The sequence below is a fragment of the Episyrphus balteatus genome, chromosome 2 (assembly GCF_945859705.1).
Source record: "Episyrphus balteatus chromosome 2, idEpiBalt1.1, whole genome shotgun sequence".
Taxonomy (NCBI): domain Eukaryota; kingdom Metazoa; phylum Arthropoda; class Insecta; order Diptera; family Syrphidae; genus Episyrphus; species Episyrphus balteatus.
The window spans coordinates 97,966,308-97,990,334 of record NC_079135.1 but is presented as its reverse complement, the minus strand read 5'-3'; the positions used below and the strand labels follow the sequence as shown (position 1 = coordinate 97,990,334).

The window sequence follows — 24,027 nt, the reverse complement described above, 5'->3', positions numbered from 1 at the left end:
TATGTATTTTTTGTTTAAGGTTATTTTCTTACCTAAAAGCTTCTACAGTGTCAACAATGAATACATAATATTCCAAAGGTTGGTGGGAGAATCCACGTAAATGAAATTGAACTGAAATACTTTCGTTAAGGTTTTGAAGTAGGAAATCCAAGAATTGGGCATTTGTTTTGGCTGATTCAGGAGTTATACTATGTTCAGCTATTACAATAGTTGATGTCAAGTTGCTTATGTGTTCTTGAATTATATAAAGTGCTACCTCAGCCATTGTTGCATTATTTAAACCAAGAGTTGAGCTCTGAGTTATAAGCACTGTAAGCAATAAAACAAGTAGACAATTCGGATTAGCCATTACAAGTTAACTGAAAAATTTTGCAATTCCAACATTGGATATAGGATATAAATCAAATGAAATATGTACATAGATATGAATATGAAATTAATTTGTAAAAATTGATCAGAGATAGTGTGTTTGAAAAATGGAGCTTATTTGATGGCTAGTTGATAGTTTTCAATTATCAGCGAGACATAATAAGTTTTATTTTTTTAATTGGAAAATGTTAATCTGACATGGAGACCTATGACCATATCGTTTCGATGAATGTATGAATGCTTTTAATTTGTTTTTTATTAACTATCTCTTATTACGAATATATCACACTTTGGAATCAATCAATTTGTTAATTTACACATAGGAATACAGATGAATTGGAGATGGCAAGTCACGACGCAAAGGTGACGCATCCCAAACGTGTTAGAAACGCGTCCAAAACGCGTCCGCAACTTGTCAAAAACGCGTCCGAAACGCGCCCAAAACGCGTCCTAAATGCGTCCAAAAAAAGTCCAAAACGCGCCAAAACTCGTCTGAAACGCATTCTAAACGCGACTGAAACGCGTCCAAAACGCGTCCAAAACTCGTCTGAAACGCATCCTAAACGCGCCTGAAACGCGTCCAAAACGCGTCCAAAACGCTTCCAAAACGCGTCCAAAACGCGCCCAAAACACGTCCAAAACTCGTCTGAAACGCATCCTAAACGCGCCTGAAACGCGTCCAAAACGCTTCCAAAACGCGTCTTAAACGCGCCCAAAACGCGTCCAAAACTCGTCTGAAACGCATCCTAAACGCGCCTGAAACGCGTCCAAAACGCGTTCAAAACGCTTCCAAAACGCGTCCAAAACGCGTCCAAAAAAGCGTCCGAAACGCATCTGAAACGCGTCCAAAACTCGTCCGAAACGCGTTTATAATTATTATAAAGTTATAGACGTTTTTAATATTTATTATAAAAAAACATTTTGTCTTTTTCGGAAAAATAATTTTGTTTTTTTTGTGAAATTATCTCTAATAAATGAAGTGCTTGAACAATTTGAAAGTTTTGGGAGCATTTCAACTTGTTTCAAAACAAAAAATCGTTTCTTTTTTTTTTTGGAAAACTCGGAAAATGATTCAGAAGCTTTCAATTAGTCAGGCACTTAATTTATTAGAGATAATTTCACAAAAAAAAACATTAGTTTTGAAAAAATTTTCTACAAAATTTTTGGGTAAATTCTCTGCTTATTTTAAATGTCCAAAAATAGTGGAGCACTTAATTTAATTTTGGAGCACAATTAGCAATGCAATAACAAAACGTATATGTTCTGCTCACTTAAGTTTGCTAACTAGAAGGACATAAAAGTACAAGTCACTCCATTGAAGTGCAAGTTCCTTCCTAAAGTATGTAATTTAATTTACTTAATGGATTATAACATATATTATTTTGATGGTCGATATATTTCGATTTACCTCAAAAAGTTTTTTTGTAATTAAAATTTCCGGAAATAAAGTTCAAGTTGATTTAGTCTTTACGTCAACCTACAAAAAAAAAACTATTCATTATCCAATTGAGTAATCGAAATTTACCGAGTAAAAAAAAACTATCGAAATAATTAATTATCGAAATCAATCAAAAAATATTGACTAGCTATCTCAATCACTTATCGAAATTGAGGTAGGTCTTCACAAGCTCTTAATAAACTTTTTCACAAATTAACAAATTCATTCGGTTTAAATGGCTAACTTGAATAGTTCTCTTTTACTGTGGATTATAATTGCAATAAGAATTATGACCTTGAATCTTAATTCGGCAAATATTTCCTTAGCTGAAGTGACATTGGTCCTAGCTCGTGAATATTTAAGTTCTATGACATCAACCTTGGTAATAGCTGAACACAGTATAATGCCTGAATTGGGAATTAAAAATATTCTTCTAATGGAATATGTTCTTCAGCATTTGAATGAAAAAGTTGCAGTTCAACTTTATATGCATGATTACTCAGATCAACCATTGGAATACTATATATTTGTGGTAGATTCTCTTGAGGCCTTCAAGTAAGTTTATGTCCTTAAAAAGCTTTAAGATTTTTAAATTTTTTTCTTTTATTTTCCAGAGAAGTCTATCATAGTTTCATGTACAATTTTTATGAGCGGCACTATCGTTTTCTAATCGTTTTGACCAAATACACACCAGGTTTTCGAAAAGTCATGGAAGAAATCTTTATCCTGTGTTACCATTATGATGTGATTGATGCAAATATTATTACCGATCATCCAAAACGAGGTGTCGCTATGTATACTTACTTTCTGTATTCGGAAAATGTTTGTCGGGGTTGCCTACCTGAGCTTTTATACAGTTTCAATGATGGTTTTGGAAATTTAAAGAAATTATTCCCAGAAAAACTAAATAACTTTCACAGATGTCCCATTAAAGTAACGAGTCGATATTTGCCACCATTTTTCACATTAATTGGAAATACGAGTGACCCTCAGCCAATTGGAAATTGGGAAAATCTTTCTGGAATTGAAGGGACTTTATTGAAATTCCTAGCAGAGGCATTAAATTTTACAATTGACTTGAGACCTTTACCAGCAGAAAGAAGTTATGTTAAAAATAACCAGTCATATGGTTGTTTTAAACAGGTAAGTGTTTAATTTAACATTGTTATCTGTTTGTTTTAACTATTTTTTTTTTCTTTATTGCAGTTAGAAGGTTTTAAAGTAGATATTGCAATTGGGTGTTTCATAGCTTCTGATACAGCTCGATCACTTTACTCACCCACCAGTCCACATCATCATTCTCCATATATGTATCTAGTTAAGGGGAAGAGAAATCTGAGCGCCTTTGGTCGACTTGGTCAGCCATTTAGCAATCAATTGTGGATTCTTGTGGCAGTATTTTTCATCATGGGCATTGTTTTCATATTAAGTTTGAAGCATAAAGTTCGTCAATTTGTATTTGGAGAAGAAAACGAAAATCCAGTGACAAACTTTGTGGCAATATTTCTCGGCTATTCAGTTATAAAAACACCTCGTCGTAATTTTGCCCGTTTTATTTTCTACAAAATGCTTTCACTCACTCTAGTGTTGCGTAACGCATATCAAGGTTCACTTTATGATGCATTTCGCATGGATAGATTTGCCAGATGTCCAACAGGATATGATGATCTCATAAAATGGAACTACACACTAATACTTCCTCCTGAAACGGCAGCTTTAAATTTATTTTCAAAACAGCAAATTATAGTCGAAAGTGATGGATATGAACCAAGACTTAAATTATTGGAATCATTGGAAGGAAATTATGCAACAGTTGTTGTACCAGATGGTTATAGTTATTATTTGGAAAAATCCTTAAGAAATGGAAGTGATTTGTTTTTAATTCCTGAAGCTATTTATAATTATCAATTTGTAATGTTTTTGCCAAAACATTCAATTTATTTGAATGTTTTTAATAAGAAGTTGAAAGAATTTGCTTGCGCAGGGATAACGTCGAAATTAAGTTCGAATTTTACTTTAAATCCATTGGTGTTGCAGAAGCTGATGGAAAAGCCTAGGAATGTACCATTGAGTAATAATCGTTTGTTGGCTATGTATGAGATTTATGGGAGTATGATAGTTATATCGGGGATTGTGTTTGGATTGGAATTATTGTCAGTGAAGTATAGGAGACTGGAGAGATTTATTTTGCGAATAATCTGAATGTATTATAAGAACGTTTTGAATAAAAAATTGTTTGATAAATTTCAAAAGACTTTTACTTAAAATGTAAGGAGGGTTTGTAGGTGATTACACTGGTTTCGTTTGTAAATTGCCTGATTATTTAAAAAGGAAAACGTTGGGAAAAAGTCCCAACGTCTCGTCTCCCAAACCTGTAAGGCGATTTTGTTCCAAATTGGTAGTTTTTAGTGATTTTCTATAATAGTGGAAGTTGAATTTTTTTAACGGTCCCAGCCATGTGATAAATATGAAAAATTGAAAACCTACTTTCTTCGGAAACGGATCCAATTTCGAAATAGGTAGCAATTAAAAGTTTTGAACCATTGCACCATTGCACACTAAAAAAAAATACTCCGGTGGAGACTTATCACATTTTATAAGGCTTGTCCCACCGATTACGAAATGTTATAGACAAATTCTGTACGTAGCGGCAAAAATATTTTTTTTTTAAATATTTTTTGAGCGTCGTCAATTTGTTTTTGTGGTTTAAGGTACCAGTTCTTTCTCTGTCGATTCTCAACCGATTTTCATAAGAAGTAATTTGTTGAATTTATTTACGAATAATATAAATTAAAAATATCATGTTTTAGTGCAACTATACCTATGTAAAAAATCGATATGAAAGTGGAAAAAAATATTTAAAAAAACCGTAGGTATTTCGAATATTATTGAGCTATGAATTCTAGTTTTTTTTTTTGGCTCCGCGAAATTAGGCCGAAATAAAACCCCAAAAAACTAAAAATCTGATGAAAAAGCATACAATACAACAAACAACCAAAATTTTTCCAATTTTGGGATGTTGTTTCATTTTTTAGGACCATATTTCTTGTTTTTGAAGTGAAAACTTCTTAAGTATCGTAGTGATTTGAAACAAGATGAAACGAAAACGCGACACGAACATTCAACTTGTTATAACTTTTTTGTTTTAATAGATAGATGAATGAAATTTGTTCTGTAGATAGGTAATTAAATAATAATTATAATTGTACAATTTCAATTAATTTCATATTCAAAATTCTGAGATAAAAAGATGTTCTTTTTCTACACAAGTTATATCTTTTGATCAAGTGCACATACAAATTTGATTTAACTTTAATACGCATGCTGATAACATAACCTTTTATTTGATATATCATACATAATGGTACGTGCTCTACAAGTTACACAACCTTAAATTGAAAAATACCTCAAAACACCTGTGGAGATCTGTTGCCGATGACCAGCCACCAGTGTAGGAAGTACCGTAATCTCAGTTTCAAGTTTCGACATATGTAGTTGCCTTTAAAAAATTCTTACTTTTTTTGTAGGCATGGTAGAAATGTGATTGATACATCATATAAAAAGTGAAATAAGCTTTCAGCTTTATCATAGGTCGTCATTTCAAAAAATAGATTTAATGAGAGAAAAAAGATTGATTTTTGAACTTTTTTGATGAAAAAATTGATTGAAAAGCAGAATTTTAAAAAGCAGAATTTTGAAAAACAGAATTTTCGTTAAAAAAAAGCAGAATTTTGAAAAGCAGAATTTTGAAGCCAGAATTTTGACCCGATCCCGAATCAATCATCTAAAAATATTTCTCATAAATCCTGCTTATTTTTAAAATATTACAAAAATAAACAAATACAAACCTAACAAAAAACGAAACCATAATACAAATAATAAATTGCACGACTGGGGTCGCACGTACTTGCTCTTATGCTTAAAGTAACTATAATGTTAAAACTTTTCATTCAAGAAATTTAAAATTTGATATTTTGAAGAAATTTCATAAGTAGTATAAAAAAATTAAATCTGTTTTTATAATTAATTAAACTCCGTTTTAAATTATCTTAAAAAAAATAAAAAATATGCCATTTTATTTCTTGTATAAAAAGGTATTTTTAGAAAAAAATTTTCGAAAATTGTAGGAGCTGTTTTTTTTAAAAAATAATTTTTTATATATAAAAATTTTTTAACATTTTTCAAAAAAAAAGTTGGTATGCCATTTTGAAGAAATAATTAATTTGCACATAAAAACTAAATTTCAAAATTTTTCATTGATTCGTTTTCAAAAAATTGATTTTTCAAAAAAAAATTTTGAAATATTTTTAAAAAAACCAAAAATGCGTTTTTTGAAAATTTTCTAAAATTTTAATATTATCTTTACTTACACACTTTTGTATAAAAATTTTCATTTAAATCGGGTTAATGTTGTACGAGATATTCAGAAACGAAAAAAACCGTTCTATGACAGGTACCGTTAACAACGGTACAAAAAATATTTTTTTTATTTAAAAAGTTGGCTATTATGTGTAGTACTACACACAAAAATTTTAATCAAAATCGTTAGAGCCGTTTTTGAAAAAAATTAACTTTTCTATTTCCGTTATATGACAGGTACCGTTAGTTTTGGTCATAAAAAAAAAATTTCAATTTCCCCTCTAGGGAATCACCAAAAACTTCTAACCACCAAGTTTGAAGAAAATCACTTCACTCGTTTAGGCTGCACCTCCAGATAGAGACAGACAGACAGACAGACAGAATTGCCGGACCCACTTTTTTGGCATTCTCCATCATCGTAATGTCATGTAAAATTGTTATCTCGAGTTCGATTTTTTTTACGAATCCTAAACTTGCCCTATAGTACCTATATCGCAAGTAAAAATAAACAATTATGTACTATAGTTTTGGTATATTAGTAACCAAAAAGTCCTTGGCTCTGAATGCACAATAGGGTGGGTCGAAAAAGCGTTTTTTTACGAATTTCAAATTCTAATAGAGTGAAAAATTTGCGAATGGTGAAGACTAAGAAAGGTTAAATAAATAATCGAAGTAAGCTTAAACAAATTGTTTTAATTGTATTTTTAGAAAAAAAAATTTTACCATCCTAACATCTTATTTTTTAATATAATTATAATCTTAATAATAAATAGAAAAAAATTGATCAAATTGGACAAAGACTTGTCCAAATATGGCAAAATACCTATTTTAACAGTATTTTTTCATTTTTGTAGACAAGATATTTGGTAAATTATTATTTTTTACCAAACAAGGAGTACAAATGAAGTTGACACAATCAATTAAAATCATGAACTCGCTTAAAATTTAAAAAATGGTTTTGACATTCTTCTCACCGCACAGTGGTGCATTTAATGATTTGTTTGATATTGCATGGCCATTTCTAGACAAAGAGTCGTGAAATTGAGGACACTATGAAGCATATTAGTATGAGAAATACGAAAAATGTTCGAACTTTTATTTATGCAAAATGGTTCCAAAATGGCAGATAGAATGTAAAAAATTATCAACTCATCTTTCATTCGACATTAAATTTATACTATAACCTTATGAATTAACTAACTCGACGGTCGCCGCTTAAACTATAAGGGAAAATAATAATAATTATAATAATTGAAACAGATGGAAATCATAAGTCTCCAATATTCATCTTTTGTCAACAATGCATGAAAACACCCTAATCGTTTATTGTAATCGAATACCTATTTGTCATAAAAATTAATCAAATAAAAGACATTTTTCAAACACACTATCATTGATCAATAAAACCTAAATATACACAAACTAAATACTTTAACAAAAAATAATTGTTAAATGCGTAAGTTTCTTCAGTTTACTTATAATGGCGAACCCAAATTGTATACTCCTTTTGTGGCTAACGGTCTTTATAGCCCAGATCTCAGCTCATAGTCTTCTAAAGAATGCAACACTGTCGGAGGTGGCACTTTATATTATTCGAGAACATATAAGCAACTTGACATCAACAGTTGTAATAGCTGAACAAAGTACAACTCCTGAATCAGCTAAAACAAATGCTCAACTTTTGGATTACGTTCTTCAAAACCTCAACGGAAGTATTACTGTTCAATTTTACCTACGCGGGTATTCTCATCAACCTTTGGAGTATTATGTATTCATTGTAGACAATATAGAAGCTTTTAGGTAAGACGCTAACCTGATAAAGTTTACAAAGTTTTTAGTAGAGTAACTAAAGCAAATTATTAGGGAACCCGGCCGAACAGCTCTGATTTTGACGATTTTTTTTTTCAAAAGTAGGTAATTAAAAATACTTTAAAGTCTATAGATTAAAAATTGCCGGTGTTGCCGTATTGTTTTTTAAAATTAAAATTAATTTTTTTTTTAACAAAACCATTTTTTTTTGCTTAAATTTCATAAAACAAATGATAGCAAAAGATTCTCTAGGTAATTTAAGGAAAATATACATATAAAAGGCAGTAAGGGACAATCTTTCATCGTTTAAGCGATAAATACAATTTTCTAACATTCTGACCTCAAACACAAAAAAAATATTTTGAAAACAACGGCAACACCTACAATATTTTAAAATACATTTTTAAAAAGCCAGAAGCTCATTCTTATCCCTTAAATTTAAATCCACTAAATTTAATAAAGACTTTTTGAAAAAATGGTCCTCAAACTCAGAATTTAAAAAAAAAATGTTATTAGAAAAATTTAAAATGACTTTTTTCCAAACTTTTTCTAATAAAATAAAAATTTATTTAAAAAAAATTTTTGGCCATACATATTATCAGTTGAATTTCGAAGCAAAAAAGGTAAAATATATCACACTTTTGAAAAAAAAAATGAAAAATTACTTCAATTTCAATGTTTTTTTTTATTAAAACTGAATTTTTGCATTGAAATAATTAATTTTCTCAAGGACTGTGGTAAATAGGAACTTTAAATTTTTGCTATTTAACTTTCAACATTAAGAGTTATTAAATGAATAAAAAATAATTTTTTGTTTAGATGTTGAACTTTAAAAAAAAAATAAGTTACATTTTTTTTCAAAACTTTTATTAAAAAAAGTTCTTCGAAAATGAAATACTTTTTAATTTTTTTCATAAACCGTAATACATATTGACATTTCCTTTTATAATTTGAAATCATAATAAATGCGACCAAAAAAAATTGAAAATAAATGCATTTTATATTACGACCAAGTTTAAAAAACGACATGTTAAAATTTTTTCAATAATTTTTTTTTTCAAAAATCTGAGTTCAATTACCATTCTTTCAAAAGCCGTTCATTCAATTAACTTAATTTTAATTTTACATATATAACTAAGCTTCTAGCTTTTAAAAAATGTTTATTTGAATATTGTAGGTGTTGCCGTTGTGTTCAAATATTTTTTTTTGTGTTTGAAGTCAATTAATAAGAAAATTGCATCTATCGCTTGAACTATGGAAGATTGTCCCTCACTCCCGTATATGTTTTTTCCTTGAATTTCCTAGACAATCTTTTGGCATCAATTAATTTATGAAATTTAAGAAAAATTTTTGAAAAAAATTTGTTTTTGTTCACAAAAATCTTCAATTAAATTTAAAAAATCAAAACGGCAACACCGGCAATTTTTAATCTATAGACTTTAAAGTATTTTTAATAACCGACGTTTGAAAAAAAAGATCATCAAAATCTAAGCTGTTCGGCCGGGTTCCCTAATATTGCCAATTTTTGAGCTTTAGTTACTCCACTATTTAACATGATTGTTTTTGTTTAAGGATCCTCTTTCGTTTCTTTGTCGACACTCCCTTCGAGAGACACTATCGTTTTCTGATCATTTTCACAAAAAAAGACGATACATATCTGGCAAGCCTATACGATCTTTTTTCAATTTGCACTTTATTTGACGTCATTGATATGGGTGTCATTGTAGATAGCCCAGGACTCGGTGTTTCTTTGTTTTGTTATTTTCCATTTTCCTACCACAAAGGATGTCGCAGCAATACTGGAAGTCTAATCCACAGTTTCAAATTGAACTTTGAAACTCCTTTGAAAGAAGTTTTTCCTAGAAAACTAAGCAATTTTCATGGATGCCCCATCAAAGTAGCAGCTCGTATTTATCAGCCATATTTTAGTTTCGTTGGTGACACAGACAATCCACAGCCGGTGGGGAATTGGGATAATATTTCCGGAATTGAAGGAAGTTTGTTGAAACTTCTTGCTGAGAAAATGAATTTCAGAATTGATTTGCACCCATTTCCAAATGAACGAAGCTATGTTAAAAGTAACAAATCTTACGGATGTTTGAAACTGGTAATTTTATCAAGAATAAAGAATGATAATTTGATATGAAACTTATATTCTTGCAGCTAAAAGATCGGAGAGTAGACATTGCTATTGGAGGCTTTGTTGACTCAATTGATGGTCGATTGGTTTATTCTCCAACCGGATCCTATCACAATTCTCCGTTTAGATATATAGTTCGAGGGAAGAAAAATATGAGCTCCTTGGGTCGTCTGCTGAAGCCATTTACCAAGCAAGTCTGGATTTTTGTTGCAGTGTTTTTTGTCTTTGTCATAGTTCTAACATCAGCTCTTAAATTAATGCAACCCCAAATTCATCAATTTATCTTTGGTGAAGAAAATTACAATCCAGCGACGAATTTCCTGGCAGTTTTCCTTGGCTATTCAGTTGCACGAACTCCTCGTCGTAATTTCGCCAGGTATACATTTTCACTACTACTTTCACTCACTCTCGTTCTCCGTAACGCATATCAAGGCTCACTTTATGATGCATTTCGCATGGATGGATTTGCAAAGATTCCATTGGGCTATGATGATCTAGTCAAATGGAACTACACCATTCTCCTACCTCCAGAGGCTACCGGCGAAATGTTGGATTTTTCTAACCAACATACAATAAGAATTGAAAATGATGGATATGAGCCAAGACTTAAGATATTGGAACAATTAGAAGGCAGATATGCAACAGTTGCCATTCAGGATGGATTTATTTATTATGTGCAAAAGAACCTGAGAAGCGGCAGTCAGCTTCTGTCTATCAATGAAATCATTTACAATTATCAGTTTGTTATGTTTCTGCCAAAACATTCGATTTACCAGACGATTTTCAATAAAAAGTTGAGGGAATTAGCTGCTGCCGGAATGATGGCAAAATTAAGATCAAAATTTACAAAGAGCAGTCAATTTATTTTCAAAAATTCAATGCAAAGACAGAAGAAATTGCCATTGCACAATAAACGTCTTTATGCTTTGTATAATATTTGTGGTATATTGATGGGAATTTCGATTATGGTATTTTGTTTGGAATTAGTTTCAGTACAATATCCTTTATTGCAAAGGATTTTTAATTCGTTACTTTTAATATAAATAATGTAAAATTTTGTAAAATTTTTAAGAAAAAAAAAAAGATTAAAGAATTAATTAACTCAATTTCTTGTCATGCTTAATTATTGTCTGTCTGATATCCTTGACTGGAAATTTCGGATGAGATTGAAAATTTAATAATTAATGAAATTAATTAATAATAATTTGAAAAAAAAAACGTTGTTGTGAAAAAACATTGTTCTTATAGATATACTTAAAAACCTCATCCGAAAAAGTGGGTTTGGTAATTCAGTCTTTCCTTCTGTACACATTTCCACAACATAAACATTTCCAGGACAGTTTTTCTTCAAATTTGGTACAGATGATTTGTATTGAATTCTGAAAATTTGTTTTGTTTGTTTTATTTTTTTTTTTATATCTCGCTTAGAACTTATACTTACCATACAAAATTTTCATGTTCATATTACATTTACAATTTTTGGGGCTTAGTACAGAATTTACTCAACAGTAAAATCTGTAATTGGTCCCAAAAAGCAAATGATTCATGTAAAACTTCTTAAGTATAAACGTTTAATTTGTCATCAAAACCAAAAATAAAATGAATCATTGGCTTTTTGGGACCAATTACAGATTTTACTGTCTCTTCGAAAAAAAACACCCTTTCACCTAAATTTTTTTTTATCTCTATTCTTGCTTTTTATCCCAAATTCAATGTTTTTGCCAAATTTCATTAGGGTGACCCATCATTTTTGTTTGCACTCAAAAAAACACCTTTTGACCATGATTTTTTTATAGACCCTTTAGATTCTTGTTTTTTATATTAAAAGTAACATAATTACTGCATTTCAATAGGATACACCTAATATTACTCTAGTCTTACACACTTTTTCAAATATACCCATATTTTCTCTACACCTAAAAAAACACCCACTCACATGGAAAAAATTTATAGATTTGTTTTATTCGTAATTCATATGGGAAAGAGAACATATTTAATGAACTTCGTGTAGGTAGGTACCTTTTATACCAATGATTTTATGGGACTTATCGCGGATTTTCCCTATTTCCAAAAAAAAAAAACACCCTTTAACCTAAACGATTTGTATAGAGTGCTTAAATTCTTGGTTTCTATTATAAATGAAACATTTTTACCAATTTTCATTAGTGTAACAATTTTTTTCCAGTTTTTTTGGTAGTAATCCCGAATTTCGTCATTTCTTTAAAAAAAACACAATTTCACTCAAGATAATTTTGTACGCTTTAAAGATTCTTAAATCTTATACCAACCAAAACTTTTTCAACAAGTTTTAAAAATTAATAAAATGTAAGTCAGCTGTTATGATACCTTTCTCACACACAACTAAGGCCATCAAAAGAACACCCTTTCACAAAAAATAATTTTAAGAACTTTATGAATCCTTTGTCCCTGCTTTATCTAAAACCTTCATCCAGAATTTTATCAGTGTATCATATGTTTTTCACATGGGTTTCAGTTTTATTTTGCTTGTTGAAGTCAGAAAACAAGCACCCTTGTTTTTAATCGGCAATAACTTTTCTTAGAGCAATTGTATTGACTTTATTTGAAAACATGTGTCATATGATGATATTCGACTAACAATTTTATTCAGTATATTTTTGACCTTCACCCCCTCCCTCCCTCCCTCTTGTCCGCGAAAAAACACCCTTCTACCCAACTTTTTTTTATAGACTTTTTTGTCCTTGGTTCTTATCCCAAAAGCAAACTTTTTGCCAAGTTTCTAAGTGTAACAATTTTTTTTTAAATGCCTATTTTACCTGTATTATTAATCAAGTTTTATTTTAGGTTTATAGATTTTAGTACCAAATCCATCCATATATTTAGACTCCAGCTCGATGTACCTACAAATTTACGCATTGACGCCAGACGTACCTACAGGGTACAGACGCACAGAGCGACGGATGGCATGACGAAAACTCCTTTTTTGGACTTCTTCATCACCGTAATGTTGGTTTTGATTAAAAGCTTAACCCTTTCTGACCCAGCGTTACTCTCATGTAACATATTTTTAAAAATTCGTAAAAAATATTAAACTAAACAATTTTTTAGGTTTCGATGGCTTAATTGAAAGATAATAATGCCTAGTTATTGGATTATTACAAAAAGTTAGTCAAAAATCATACCTTTATTTTTTTTTTTATCGAAAAAGGGACTGAAATTCACATTTTTTATTTTTTTTTGCAAACAAAATTTTTTTTATATATGGTCATAATTTTGAAAAAAAGATTAAAACAATGTTAACGCAGAAAGTGTTTTGTTTTTTTTGCTTAGAAGAAGTAGCATACATTATAGTTTCATAAAAAGTTATTTTCTCACTTGTCCGAATTGTTTTGGTGGTCATAGGCAGTGCATGTTACTTACATGAAACATGAGAATAACACATTATTTTTGCTATTTATTAATTTGGATAAAAACTTTTTGCTATTCATATTTCTTAGTTGTGATATTTGTGACACGATAATACCGAAAAAACATTTTTTAATATTGATTTTCATAGCTTGGGTTCGAAAGGGTTAAACACTTTTTTTTAAACGGATCTAAGGATTTTAAAATTTTTATTTTTCTTAAAACAAATCTTTATATACCTACTTGGTACAAAATAATCAAATGGCATACTTCGTTCTTTCGTCAAAATCATTTCAATCGGTTTTAAAGTATATTTTTTTAATTCCGTTAATATACGAGTATGTAATTTGGTTATAATTTGTATTCCTTAAAATATTTTATAAAAAGTTTCTTATGTCAATCGAACAACTTTAACCATAAGAAAAAGTAAATGCGACCCAGCCGTGAATTTAATTTTCATAGTACCTTACCATCTTATGTCAAACTCTTGCGAAGTTGAAAATTCACCCATAAAATAGACACAAGGCACCTTTTCCAAAATTTAATTCTTTCATCTTTTTACAAAATTTTACATTTCATATTAAAAGTAACGAATTGAAAATCCTTTGCAATAAAGGATATTGTACTGAAACTAATTCCAAACAAAATACCATAATCGAAATTCCCATCAATATACCACAAATATTATACAAAGCATAAAGACGTTTATTGTGCAGTGGCAATTTCTTTTGACGTTGCTTTGAATTAGTTAAAATAAATTGACTGCTCTTTGTAAATTTTGATCTTAATTTTGCCATCATTCCGGCAGCAGCTAATTCCCTCAACTTTTTATTGAAAATCGTCTGGTAAATCGAATGTTTTGGCAGAAACATAACAAACTGATAATTGTAAATGATTTCATTGATAGACAGAAGCTGACTGCCGCTTCTCAGGTTCTTTTGCACATAATAAATAAATCCATCCTGAATGGCAACTGTTGCATATCTGCCTTCTAATTGTTCCAATATCTTAAGTCTTGGCTCATATCCATCATTTTCAATTCTTATTGTATGTTGGTTAGAAAAATCCAACATTTCGCCGGTAGCCTCTGGAGGTAGGAGAATGGTGTAGTTCCATTTGACTAGATCATCATAGCCCAATGGAATCTTTGCAAATCCATCCATGCGAAATGCATCATAAAGTGAGCCTTGATATGCGTTACGGAGAACGAGAGTGAGTGAAAGTAGTAGTGAAAATGTATACCTGGCGAAATTACGACGAGGAGTTCGTGCAACTGAATAGCCAAGGAAAACTGCCAAGAAATTCGTCGCTGGATTGTAATTTTCTTCACCAAAGATAAATTGATGAATTTGGGGTTGCATTAATTTAAGAGCTGATGTTAGAACTATGACAAAGACAAAAAACACTGCAACAAAAATCCAGACTTGCTTGGTAAATGGCTTCAGCAGACGACCCAAGGAGCTCATATTTTTCTTCCCTCGAACTATATATCTAAACGGAGAATTGTGATAGGATCCGGTTGGAGAATAAACCAATCGACCATCAATTGAGTCAACAAAGCCTCCAATAGCAATGTCTACTCTCCGATCTTTTAGCTGCAAGAATATAAGTTTCATATCAAATTATCATTCTTTATTCTTGATAAAATTACCAGTTTCAAACATCCGTAAGATTTGTTACTTTTAACATAGCTTCGTTCATTTGGAAATGGGTGCAAATCAATTCTGAAATTCATTTTCTCAGCAAGAAGTTTTAACAAACTTCCTTCAATTCCAGAAATATTGTCCCAATTCCCCACCGGCTCTGGATTGCTTTTGTTCCCAACAAAACTAAAATATGGCTGATAAATACGAGCCGCTACTTTCATGGGACATCCAAGGAAGTTACGCATTCTTGGAAACATTTCTTTCAAAGTAGTTACAGTGTTTAACTTGAAACTATGGATAAGTTGTGTCATTTTAATGCCGCAATTAAGTGGATAGTGTCGGAATAAAGAGATACCAAGTCCTGGCATATTAATTATGACACCAATGTCCATCATATCAAAGACAGTTGAAGCAGAAATATATTAGAAAATACTATGCATATCAGTTTCTGTATTTTTTGTAAAAATGATAAGAAAACGATAGTGTCTCTCGTTGGGAGTGTCGACAAAGAAAGTGAAGAGATTCCCAAAAGCTTCTTTAGTATCTACAATGAATACATAATACTCCAAAGGTTGATGAGAATACCCTCGTAGGTAAAATTGAACAGAAATTCTTCCATTCAGGTTCTGAAGAACGTAATCCAAGAGCTGAGCATTTGTTTTTGCTGATTCAGGAGTTGTACTATGCTCAGCAATTATAATTGTTGATGTAAAGTTGCTTATATGTTCTCGAATTATATAAAGTGCAACCTTCGACATTGTTGCATTTTCAAAACTATGAGCCGAGATATGGGCTATAAGAACAGTAAGCCACAAAAGGAATAGATTATTCGTGTAAGCCATTACAAGTAAACTGAGGGACCTTACACACAGTGAACATTTTATTTCTTACAAAGTATTGGCTCGTTTATTGATCATAGATAGTGCGGCTTGAAAAATGTAATTTATTTGATTAAAAACACACTCGATTACAATAGGTAGCCTAGGCTCTGTTTATAGATTTCACCTGTTTGTTTTAATTATTATAATTGCTTTCGATTTTTTACTACCGTAAACCTACCTAATGTGTGAATTTCCTAAGTCTTATAGGTTCAAATAATTCAACTAAAATATTGTCTGAATTCAAATTAATAATTTTGCACAACATAGTTTTCTGCATTTGCTTAATCACTTTCAAGGAAATTTAATTCAAAAACTCTTCCACCGAAATCATGCTATTTCATGACCATTTGATTTACCCCCTGAATACAATGGTGTAGCTGTGGCTGTAGCTTGTAGCGCAAATTGAAGAATTCTCAACTTTTTGCTCAGCTGCCACCAACTTTTGTTGTTGTTTCCCTCAGAAAAATTTTTACAGTACTTCAAGCTACAGCCACAGTTACACCATTGTATTCAGCCAGTTAAGTTTGATTATTTCTTGTGGCCAACAATAAAATTAGGTACCTACACATTTTTAAATGAAAGATTTATGTTGGCAGAAAGAATAAAAAAAAAAATAAGAATAAATATTCTGCCCTCTTTATGGCTAACGCAACTGATCGTGTCTCCGGTTACTCTCAGAAGTGTAATGGTCACTCATGGGAAACTCTTTAGACATTAAGTCACCAATGGAAGGACTTGTTCTTACGTGCAAGGTGCATAAGACCCTTTGGCATGAAATGATTAAATTTATAAACATATATCTTGTATGTTATTCAATATAACAGTGTTGTCGTTTTGTTTTTTTTTTTTTTTAAATTGAGCGCGCACTAAAGGGGTTTTGGGTACCCTTAATATGTATTGTATGTATACACAGTACGAGCTTTAGGAAAAGAGGAAGGGATGTAAAAGGAGATACCGATGCACATTGGTTTTAAAGTTCTGAACATTAAAATGGGAGGGAAAAACTGAGGCGGGTAATGCATTCCACATTCTAGTAGTGCGACTAAAGAAAGAATCTCTGTATTTGACGGTACGTCCGAAATTGGGCTCAAGTGTAAACTGATGGGCATTCCTTGAAGTACGAGTATTACGGTTGAATTGTTTAAGGGGAGGAATGCAGCTAGCTATTTCATTAGAACATTTTTTAAAAAAGTACCTATAAAATAAGGACAGGCATGATACATTCCGGCGGTGCTCAAGAGGTGGTATTGTATCAGTAATGGACCTATCACCTATCATTTTAAAAGCTCTATTTTGAATTCTATCCAAATAACTCAAGTGGGTCTTAGGAGCACCTGCCCAGATATGGAAATTATACTCGAGCTTTGGACGAATATATGCTTTATAAATTATAGCCAGATCAGAAGGGGTGAAATATTTCTTACATCTTCGGAGAAAACCTAAGCATTTCGCAGAGTTTTTGGCTACATCGAATATGTGCTCATTCCACAAAAGGTGGTTTGTAATAGACATACCTAGAATCGAAAGCTGATCAGTTTCCTCAATGCAAGTACCACTCATGGATAGTGACAAAGGGGGAAGGTTTCGCTTTAATGATAGTAAGCAGCATTGTGTTTTATAAGCATTAAATTCTACGCGGTTTCTTATTCCCCATTGAACAATGCATTCGAGATCAGAATTTAATGAGCTTATCATATTTTGCTGTTGGAGTTCCACATCCGAAGGACATGGGTGTGAATCTTCAAACGAATATGAAAAGCTGAGGGTACTATCATCTGCGAAACAATTTAATGGATTAGAAGTTTCAGAGAGCAAATCATTAATGAAAATGAGAAAGAGAGTCGGAGACAAAACGGAGCCCTGGGGCACACCAGCGTTTATTTTGTGGGTTTCAGACTTGAAACCATCCAAAACGACTTGAATTGAACGGTTCGAAAGGTAATTTCTAATCCAACGAAGAAGAGATTCATCAATACCGAATGCAAGCATTTTCGATAAGAGAGCTTGATGCCAAACTCTATCAAATGCCTTTGAAATATCAAGCGCAACAATCTTACTTTCTCCAAAACGATGTAAAGATTTGTTTCACTGATTGGTGAGATAAACCATCAAATCACCAGTGGATCTATTGCTACGAAAGCCATACTGCCGGTCATTAAGAAGCTTCCGTTCTTCAAGATATTTCTTAAGCTGGAATTTAATCAGCGTTTCCATGACCTTGGAAAGAAGGGACGTAAGTGCAATCGGACGATATAGTTAGAGGGTGAAGAAGATTCGCCTTTTTTGGGGACAGGCTGGACAAATGCTGTTCTCCATCCACTTGGAAAGAGACCTGTAGAGTAGGACAGATGGAAAAGCTTACGCAGTGGTTTTGCCAGCGTAGAAGAACACCTCTTCAGAACAATGGGAGGGATACTATCCGGGCCAGCGGATTTGTGTATGTCAAGGTCTTTAAGAACTCTTGCCACTGCACGAGTACGAAAAAAGATAGGTCCCATAAAACTATTTACTCGCTCAAGTGAAGGGGGAGTCATGACACTTTCTGTTAACGTTGAATTGGCAGCGAATTGTCTGACGAGAAGGTTGGCTTTCTCAAGAGAACTAACAAAAGGAGTGTCATTGTAAACGAGCGTTGGAACCGAAGATGTTGTAGAGCTTCTAATATTTTTCACAAATGACCAAAAATTTTTACTACCTGTGGGACACTGTAGTATTTTTTGTCTTAATTTTTGCTCATGCAAAAATTTGATTCGTCGAATATGGGCGTTGCTGGCCTTTCTAGCTTGCTTAAATCTTATCCGATTTTCCTCAGTGGGGTTGGCTTTATAATAACGGAACATTACCTCTTTTTCCCTGATAACCTCTTTAGAGCTCGAATCAAACCACGAATTCTCTTTCGGTTTGATTGTTTTAGCCCTATTCGGGATAAAATTTCTCATTCCGGAGAGAATTAAGTTTGTGATCATATCTGTACTGGAATCAACGTCACTATTGAGGAAACATAGCGACCAGTTAAAGTTTTTGAAAAAAGCATTGAGACCCTCCCAGTTGGCTTTCTCATATTGCCAAACAGTTCTCTTAGGAGTTTTTTCTTTAACTGGATTTTTTTGACAAGAGAAATTCGCAGATATGACACAATGATCTGATGTGCCTAGAGGCGATAATACACTTACAGTGTATTTATCAGGGTCAGAGGTAAGAAACAAGTCTAGAGTATTTTCAGCCCGGCCAGCGACGTCCGAAATTCGAGTCGGCTCGTTAACTAGTTGTTACAAAAGAAGTGATTCTTCGATTTTTTTTTTAAGTTTCAGACCTTTTTTAGTATCAAAATTAATAAAGCAAAAAAGTTTTTAAATCGATTCAGGGCTTCACCAAGGAAACACTAAGACCTTCAGACCTCTTTCAGGATCCGAATTTATGAAGCAAAAAAGTCTTCATAACGAATCAGGGCTTCACCAAGCAAACACTAAGATCTTCCGACCACTTTCAGAATGCGATTTTATGCAGCAAAAATGTCTTCATAACGAATCAGGGCTTCACCAAGCAAACACTAAGATCTTCCGACCACTTTCAGAATGCGATTTTATGCAGCAAAAATGTCTTCATAACGAATCAGGGCTTCACCAAGCAAACACTAAGACATTCAGACCTCTTTCAGGATGCGAATTTATGAAGCAAAAAAGTCTTCATAACGAATCACGGCTTCACCAAGCAAACACTAAGATCTTCCGACCACTTTCAGAATGCGAATTTATGAAGCAAAAATGTCTTCATAACGAATCAGGGTTTCACCAAGTAAACACTAAGACCTTCAGACCTCTTTCAGGATGCGAATTTATAAAGCAAAAAAGTTTTCATAACGAATCAGGGCTTCACCAAGGAAACACTAAGACCTTCAGACCTCTTTCAGGATGCGAATTTATAAAGCAAAAAAGTTTTCATAACGAATCAGGGCTTCACCAAGGAAACACTAAGACCTTCAGACCTCTTTCAGGATCCGAATTTATGAAGCAAGAAAGTCTTCATAACGAATCAGGGCTTCACCAAGCAAACACTAAGATCTTCCGACCACTTTCAGAATGCGAATTTATGAAGCACAAATGTCTTCATAACGAATCAGGGCTTCACCAAGTAAACACTAAGACATTCAGACCTCTTTCAGGATGCGAATTTATGAAGCAAAAAAGTCTTCATAACGAATCAGGGCTTCACCGAGCAAACACTAACACCTTCAGACCACTTTCAGAATGCGAATTTATGAAGCAAAAATGTCTTCATAACGAATCAGGGTTTCACCAAGTAAACACTAAGACCTTCAGACCTCTTTCAGGATGCGAATTTATAAAGCAAAAAAGTTTTCATAACGAATCAGGGCTTCACCAAGGAAACACTAAGACCTTCAGACCTCTTTCAGGATCCGAATTTATGGAGCAAAAAAGTCTTCATAACGAATCAGGGCTTCACCAAGCAAACACTAAGACCTTCCGACCACTTTCAGAATGCGATTTTATGAAGCAAAAAAGTCTTCATAACGAATCAGGGCTTCACCAAGCAAACACTAAGACCTTCCGACCACTTTCAGAATGCGATTTTATGAAGCAAAAAAGTCTTCATAACGAATCAGGGCTTCACTATGCAAACACTAACACCTTCAGACCACTTTCAGAATGCGAATTTATGAAGCAAAAATGTCTTCATAACGAATCAGGGCTACACCAAGCAAACACTAAGATCTTCCGACCACTTTCAGAATGCGAATTTATGAAGCAAAAATGTCTTCATAACGAATCAGGGCTTCACCAAGCAAACACTAAGATCTTCCGACCACTTTCAGAATGAGAATTTATGAAGCAAAAAAGTCTTCTCTGCTTCGCGAAGCAAAATTTAACAAAAAATACATTTTTTTTTTTAACTTTCTTTAAAAATTACACTTTTATTTTACTTCTATGAATTTTTATAAACAAAAAACAAAGAAAAATAATAAATTGGTCTTCACTAGGCTTATAGTTAATAATATTGCTCAAAATACGCTAACATATAGTCAATCTATATACCTATCCCCTTCTCCAAATTCTATATTTTCAATACAAAATGCATCGTTTTTCATTTATTCAAACTTAAACGACAGCTCTGTTTTCTTCAGACGATCTTCTTCATCCCCCTTATAGTACAATAACTGTTACTCATCCATAACCAAGTGTTTGTTGTCCCCAACCACTCGACCGATATATCAATACCATACCAACAACATTCAAGACAATACTAACAATAAAACTATGTACAACAACAATTCCCTCTTCTCCAGAGCTTAGCTCAGAAGATACTAACTAAAGTGACAAAAAAAAATTCTTTTCAAAAACTTGACTTCTTCAATTACCATACACAACATCTATACAACAAAATACAGGGGAAGTAGTTGTCCCAAGCAAATTAAAATCAGTTGCGATCCGACCGCGTAAGACTCTAGACACGCTTTAGAGACCTCACCGATCAGCACTTTTTTGTATCTTTTTTTCAATTTTTTTTTTTTTTGCAAATTGAATCTAATTGAATTGCAAAAGTTGCATTGAGACCAATCAATTAATTGATTCGTGTTGAATATAATTTTTCTAATCACAGCAATTTGAAAAGAAAAAAAAACCGGTTTACGGTCTTTAAATTAACAAGAGTATCATAAAATAAAAAATATATAAACAAATTACATAGATGACACAGGTGTTCAATAAAAAACAACAAAAAAAAAAAAATAGATGAATAAAAATTTGAATTGTTAAATAGAACCCTAAAACAAAATCGTGCCAATTTTTATCAATTATGTGATTAATTAAAAGAAATAAAAGAACATACACTGTCTGACGCGTATGATGACAATAATTGACGGAAAAAACAAATACAAACAAAACAAAAATATGGCCCAAAATATCTTTTGATTAAAATATCTGTATCTTTTTTTTTTTTTTGAAGATGAGGACCAATCAGTAGTTTTGTCGTTAAGAGCTAATTTGGATGAAAACAGGCCGAGGTCGCAAGGGATTCAAGTCGAGTTGAGTCTAGCCGAAGCCGGCTTTTAAAATAAATTTAAACAAAACAAAAAAACATAATAAATTAACAAAAAAAAAAAAAAATTATAAACATGCGTTGTTTGTCATCGTCATCGTCGACAACGACGACGACAATGAAGATCGGCTTTATGATGGCAAAGCCGATCTTTAAAAGCGGGTCAGTGTTTTCATTGAGTAATTTCTTCGCAATTTTATTGATTGTAATTAATTTGTGGACGCGCACAGTGTCGTCAGAGATAGAGACTGTTGTGGGGGTGGAAGCGGTTACCGCCGCTTCCACCGTTAACGTATCTGCAGGTCAAAACATCACATCTTTTTTAGCTTTCGATTCTTGGTTAAATGATACTGAAAGTGGATTTGATGATATCATCAACAAGTGTTTGGATAAATGTGCAAAGGAGGTAAGGTTAAAGGTTGCCGTTATTATCCATATATATGTACAAACAAAAAAATATCTATGTTAATCTTCTCTATACACTAGGTATACCCAGACTTTAAAAGGTCATTTTTGTCAACATTTATCATGTTTGTTTTAAATGGCAGAGACAATTATTATTATTGTTATTTTGTGCTGGCTGCTTGAATAAAAAAAATGTTGTTGCTAAATATATTCTTACATCCAGTTTAAATGATTGTGTTGGAATAATTTTGCATTTTTAATGTCTTCACCTACAATTACGGTTTTATGGTATATGTAGGGGTTTTAAAGAAAAAAAAAAAAAATATCTTTAGGTAGATATTGTGTTAAAAATATGTTGACTTCAAAAAAGGTACATTGAACCCAAAATCGATGTGATACCTACCTACCCACGCAAAAAACTAGATCGGTTTGTTTATATTTGCAGATTTAACATATATTTAGTTTTTTTTTTTTTTTTGTGGTACAGAACAGACCTTTGTCTGAAATGAAAAGTAAATAAGGTATTTTTCTGTAGTTATTAAGATAGTTTGTATGAAATGAAGAAGGTTTTACTAGTTGTCATTTGGAATTAAAATAATTTTTCCCTAAATTAAAATTATTTCTTAACCAACTTCAAATAGATCTTCAATAGAATGTTCCTTTGTTAATTTTATCAAATTTAAATAAATTTAAAAAAAAATTAAAAGAAGGTAAAAATAAAAGCAAAAAATAGTGAAAGCCTCTGAATAAAATGTTGAAAGACAATTTTTTTTTGTTTTTTTCTAATAAATAAAATAAATTAAGAAATAAATTAAATTAAGGCTTATGAAAAATGTCATATAGTTTTTTTTTCACCAACCGATTTGGTTTTCTGATACTGACAAAAAAAGTTAATTGTACAAATCACAAATCAGAAATAATTTTATTTTTGAGTTTTAGCTTACTTTTACTTTATTAGCTTACTTTTCCTGATATTTAGCTTAATTTTACTTAAAAATGTTATTTTATTTAAAATAATGTGTCGACTGACTAAGTTTTATAGCTTCGAACTGCTGTCGTCGTTCGCTCCTTCCCTACTCTTGAGCATGGTTAAAAAAAAAAAAAACACCAATAAATAAGTTCAAAATAGAGTACGTATACGCCACAGTGTTCGTCGACAACAACTTGTAAACAAGGTGAGTTACAACTTTTACCTAGGTGCTAACACCCAAATTGAAATAAAATGAAATAAAATGAAATTAAATAGCAAATAAAATGCGCGACTGGGGTCGCACGTACTTGCTCTTATGCTTAAAGTTACCCTAATTTAAAATTTGATATTTTCAAGAAAATAAAAAAAATAAAATCTGTTTTTATAATTAATTAAATACCGTTTTAAATGATCTTTCACAAAAAAAAAAGTATGCCAGCTTACTTCTTGTATAAAAAGGAATTTTTAGAAAAAATTTTTCGAAAATCGTTAGAGCCGTTTTTTTAAAAAAATAATTTTTTATATATAAACATTTTTCAAAAAAAAAGTTGGTATGCCATTTTGAATAA

At 31.8% G+C, this 24,027-nt stretch overlaps 3 protein-coding genes across 4 annotated transcripts in view; 2 read left to right on the top strand and 1 right to left on the bottom strand.

Annotated features, from left to right (window-relative positions):
- The window catches only part of LOC129909601 (uncharacterized), a 71,227-nt gene that overhangs the window by 1,621 nt on the left and 45,579 nt on the right, over window positions 1-24,027 (bottom strand). The window contains exon 2 of the mRNA XM_055986675.1: window positions 33-309. Within this exon, the coding sequence (XP_055842650.1) occupies window positions 33-309 (277 nt within the window). The remainder of the gene's footprint in view (window positions 1-32; window positions 310-24,027) is intronic.
- LOC129912472 (uncharacterized) lies at window positions 1,874-4,051 on the top strand. 2 transcript variants are annotated; one of them, XM_055990732.1, is made up of 4 exons: window positions 1,874-1,982; window positions 2,060-2,362; window positions 2,422-2,950; window positions 3,014-4,051. In XM_055990732.1, the coding sequence occupies exons 2-4, from the start codon at window positions 2,097-2,099 to the stop codon at window positions 4,007-4,009; spliced, it is 1,791 nt and encodes a 596-aa protein (XP_055846707.1). In that variant the 5' UTR covers window positions 1,874-1,982; window positions 2,060-2,096; the 3' UTR covers window positions 4,010-4,051. The 2 variants fall into 2 exon arrangements, with proteins under 2 accessions (XP_055846707.1, XP_055846706.1); XM_055990731.1 differs by having other exon boundaries at window positions 1,891-2,362.
- Window positions 21,467-24,027, top strand: part of LOC129912470 (protein sevenless) — a 35,514-nt gene continuing 32,953 nt past the window's right edge. Inside the window, exon 1 of the mRNA XM_055990729.1 lies at window positions 21,467-22,489. Within this exon, the coding sequence (XP_055846704.1) occupies window positions 22,160-22,489 (330 nt within the window). The 5' untranslated portion in view covers window positions 21,467-22,159. The remainder of the gene's footprint in view (window positions 22,490-24,027) is intronic.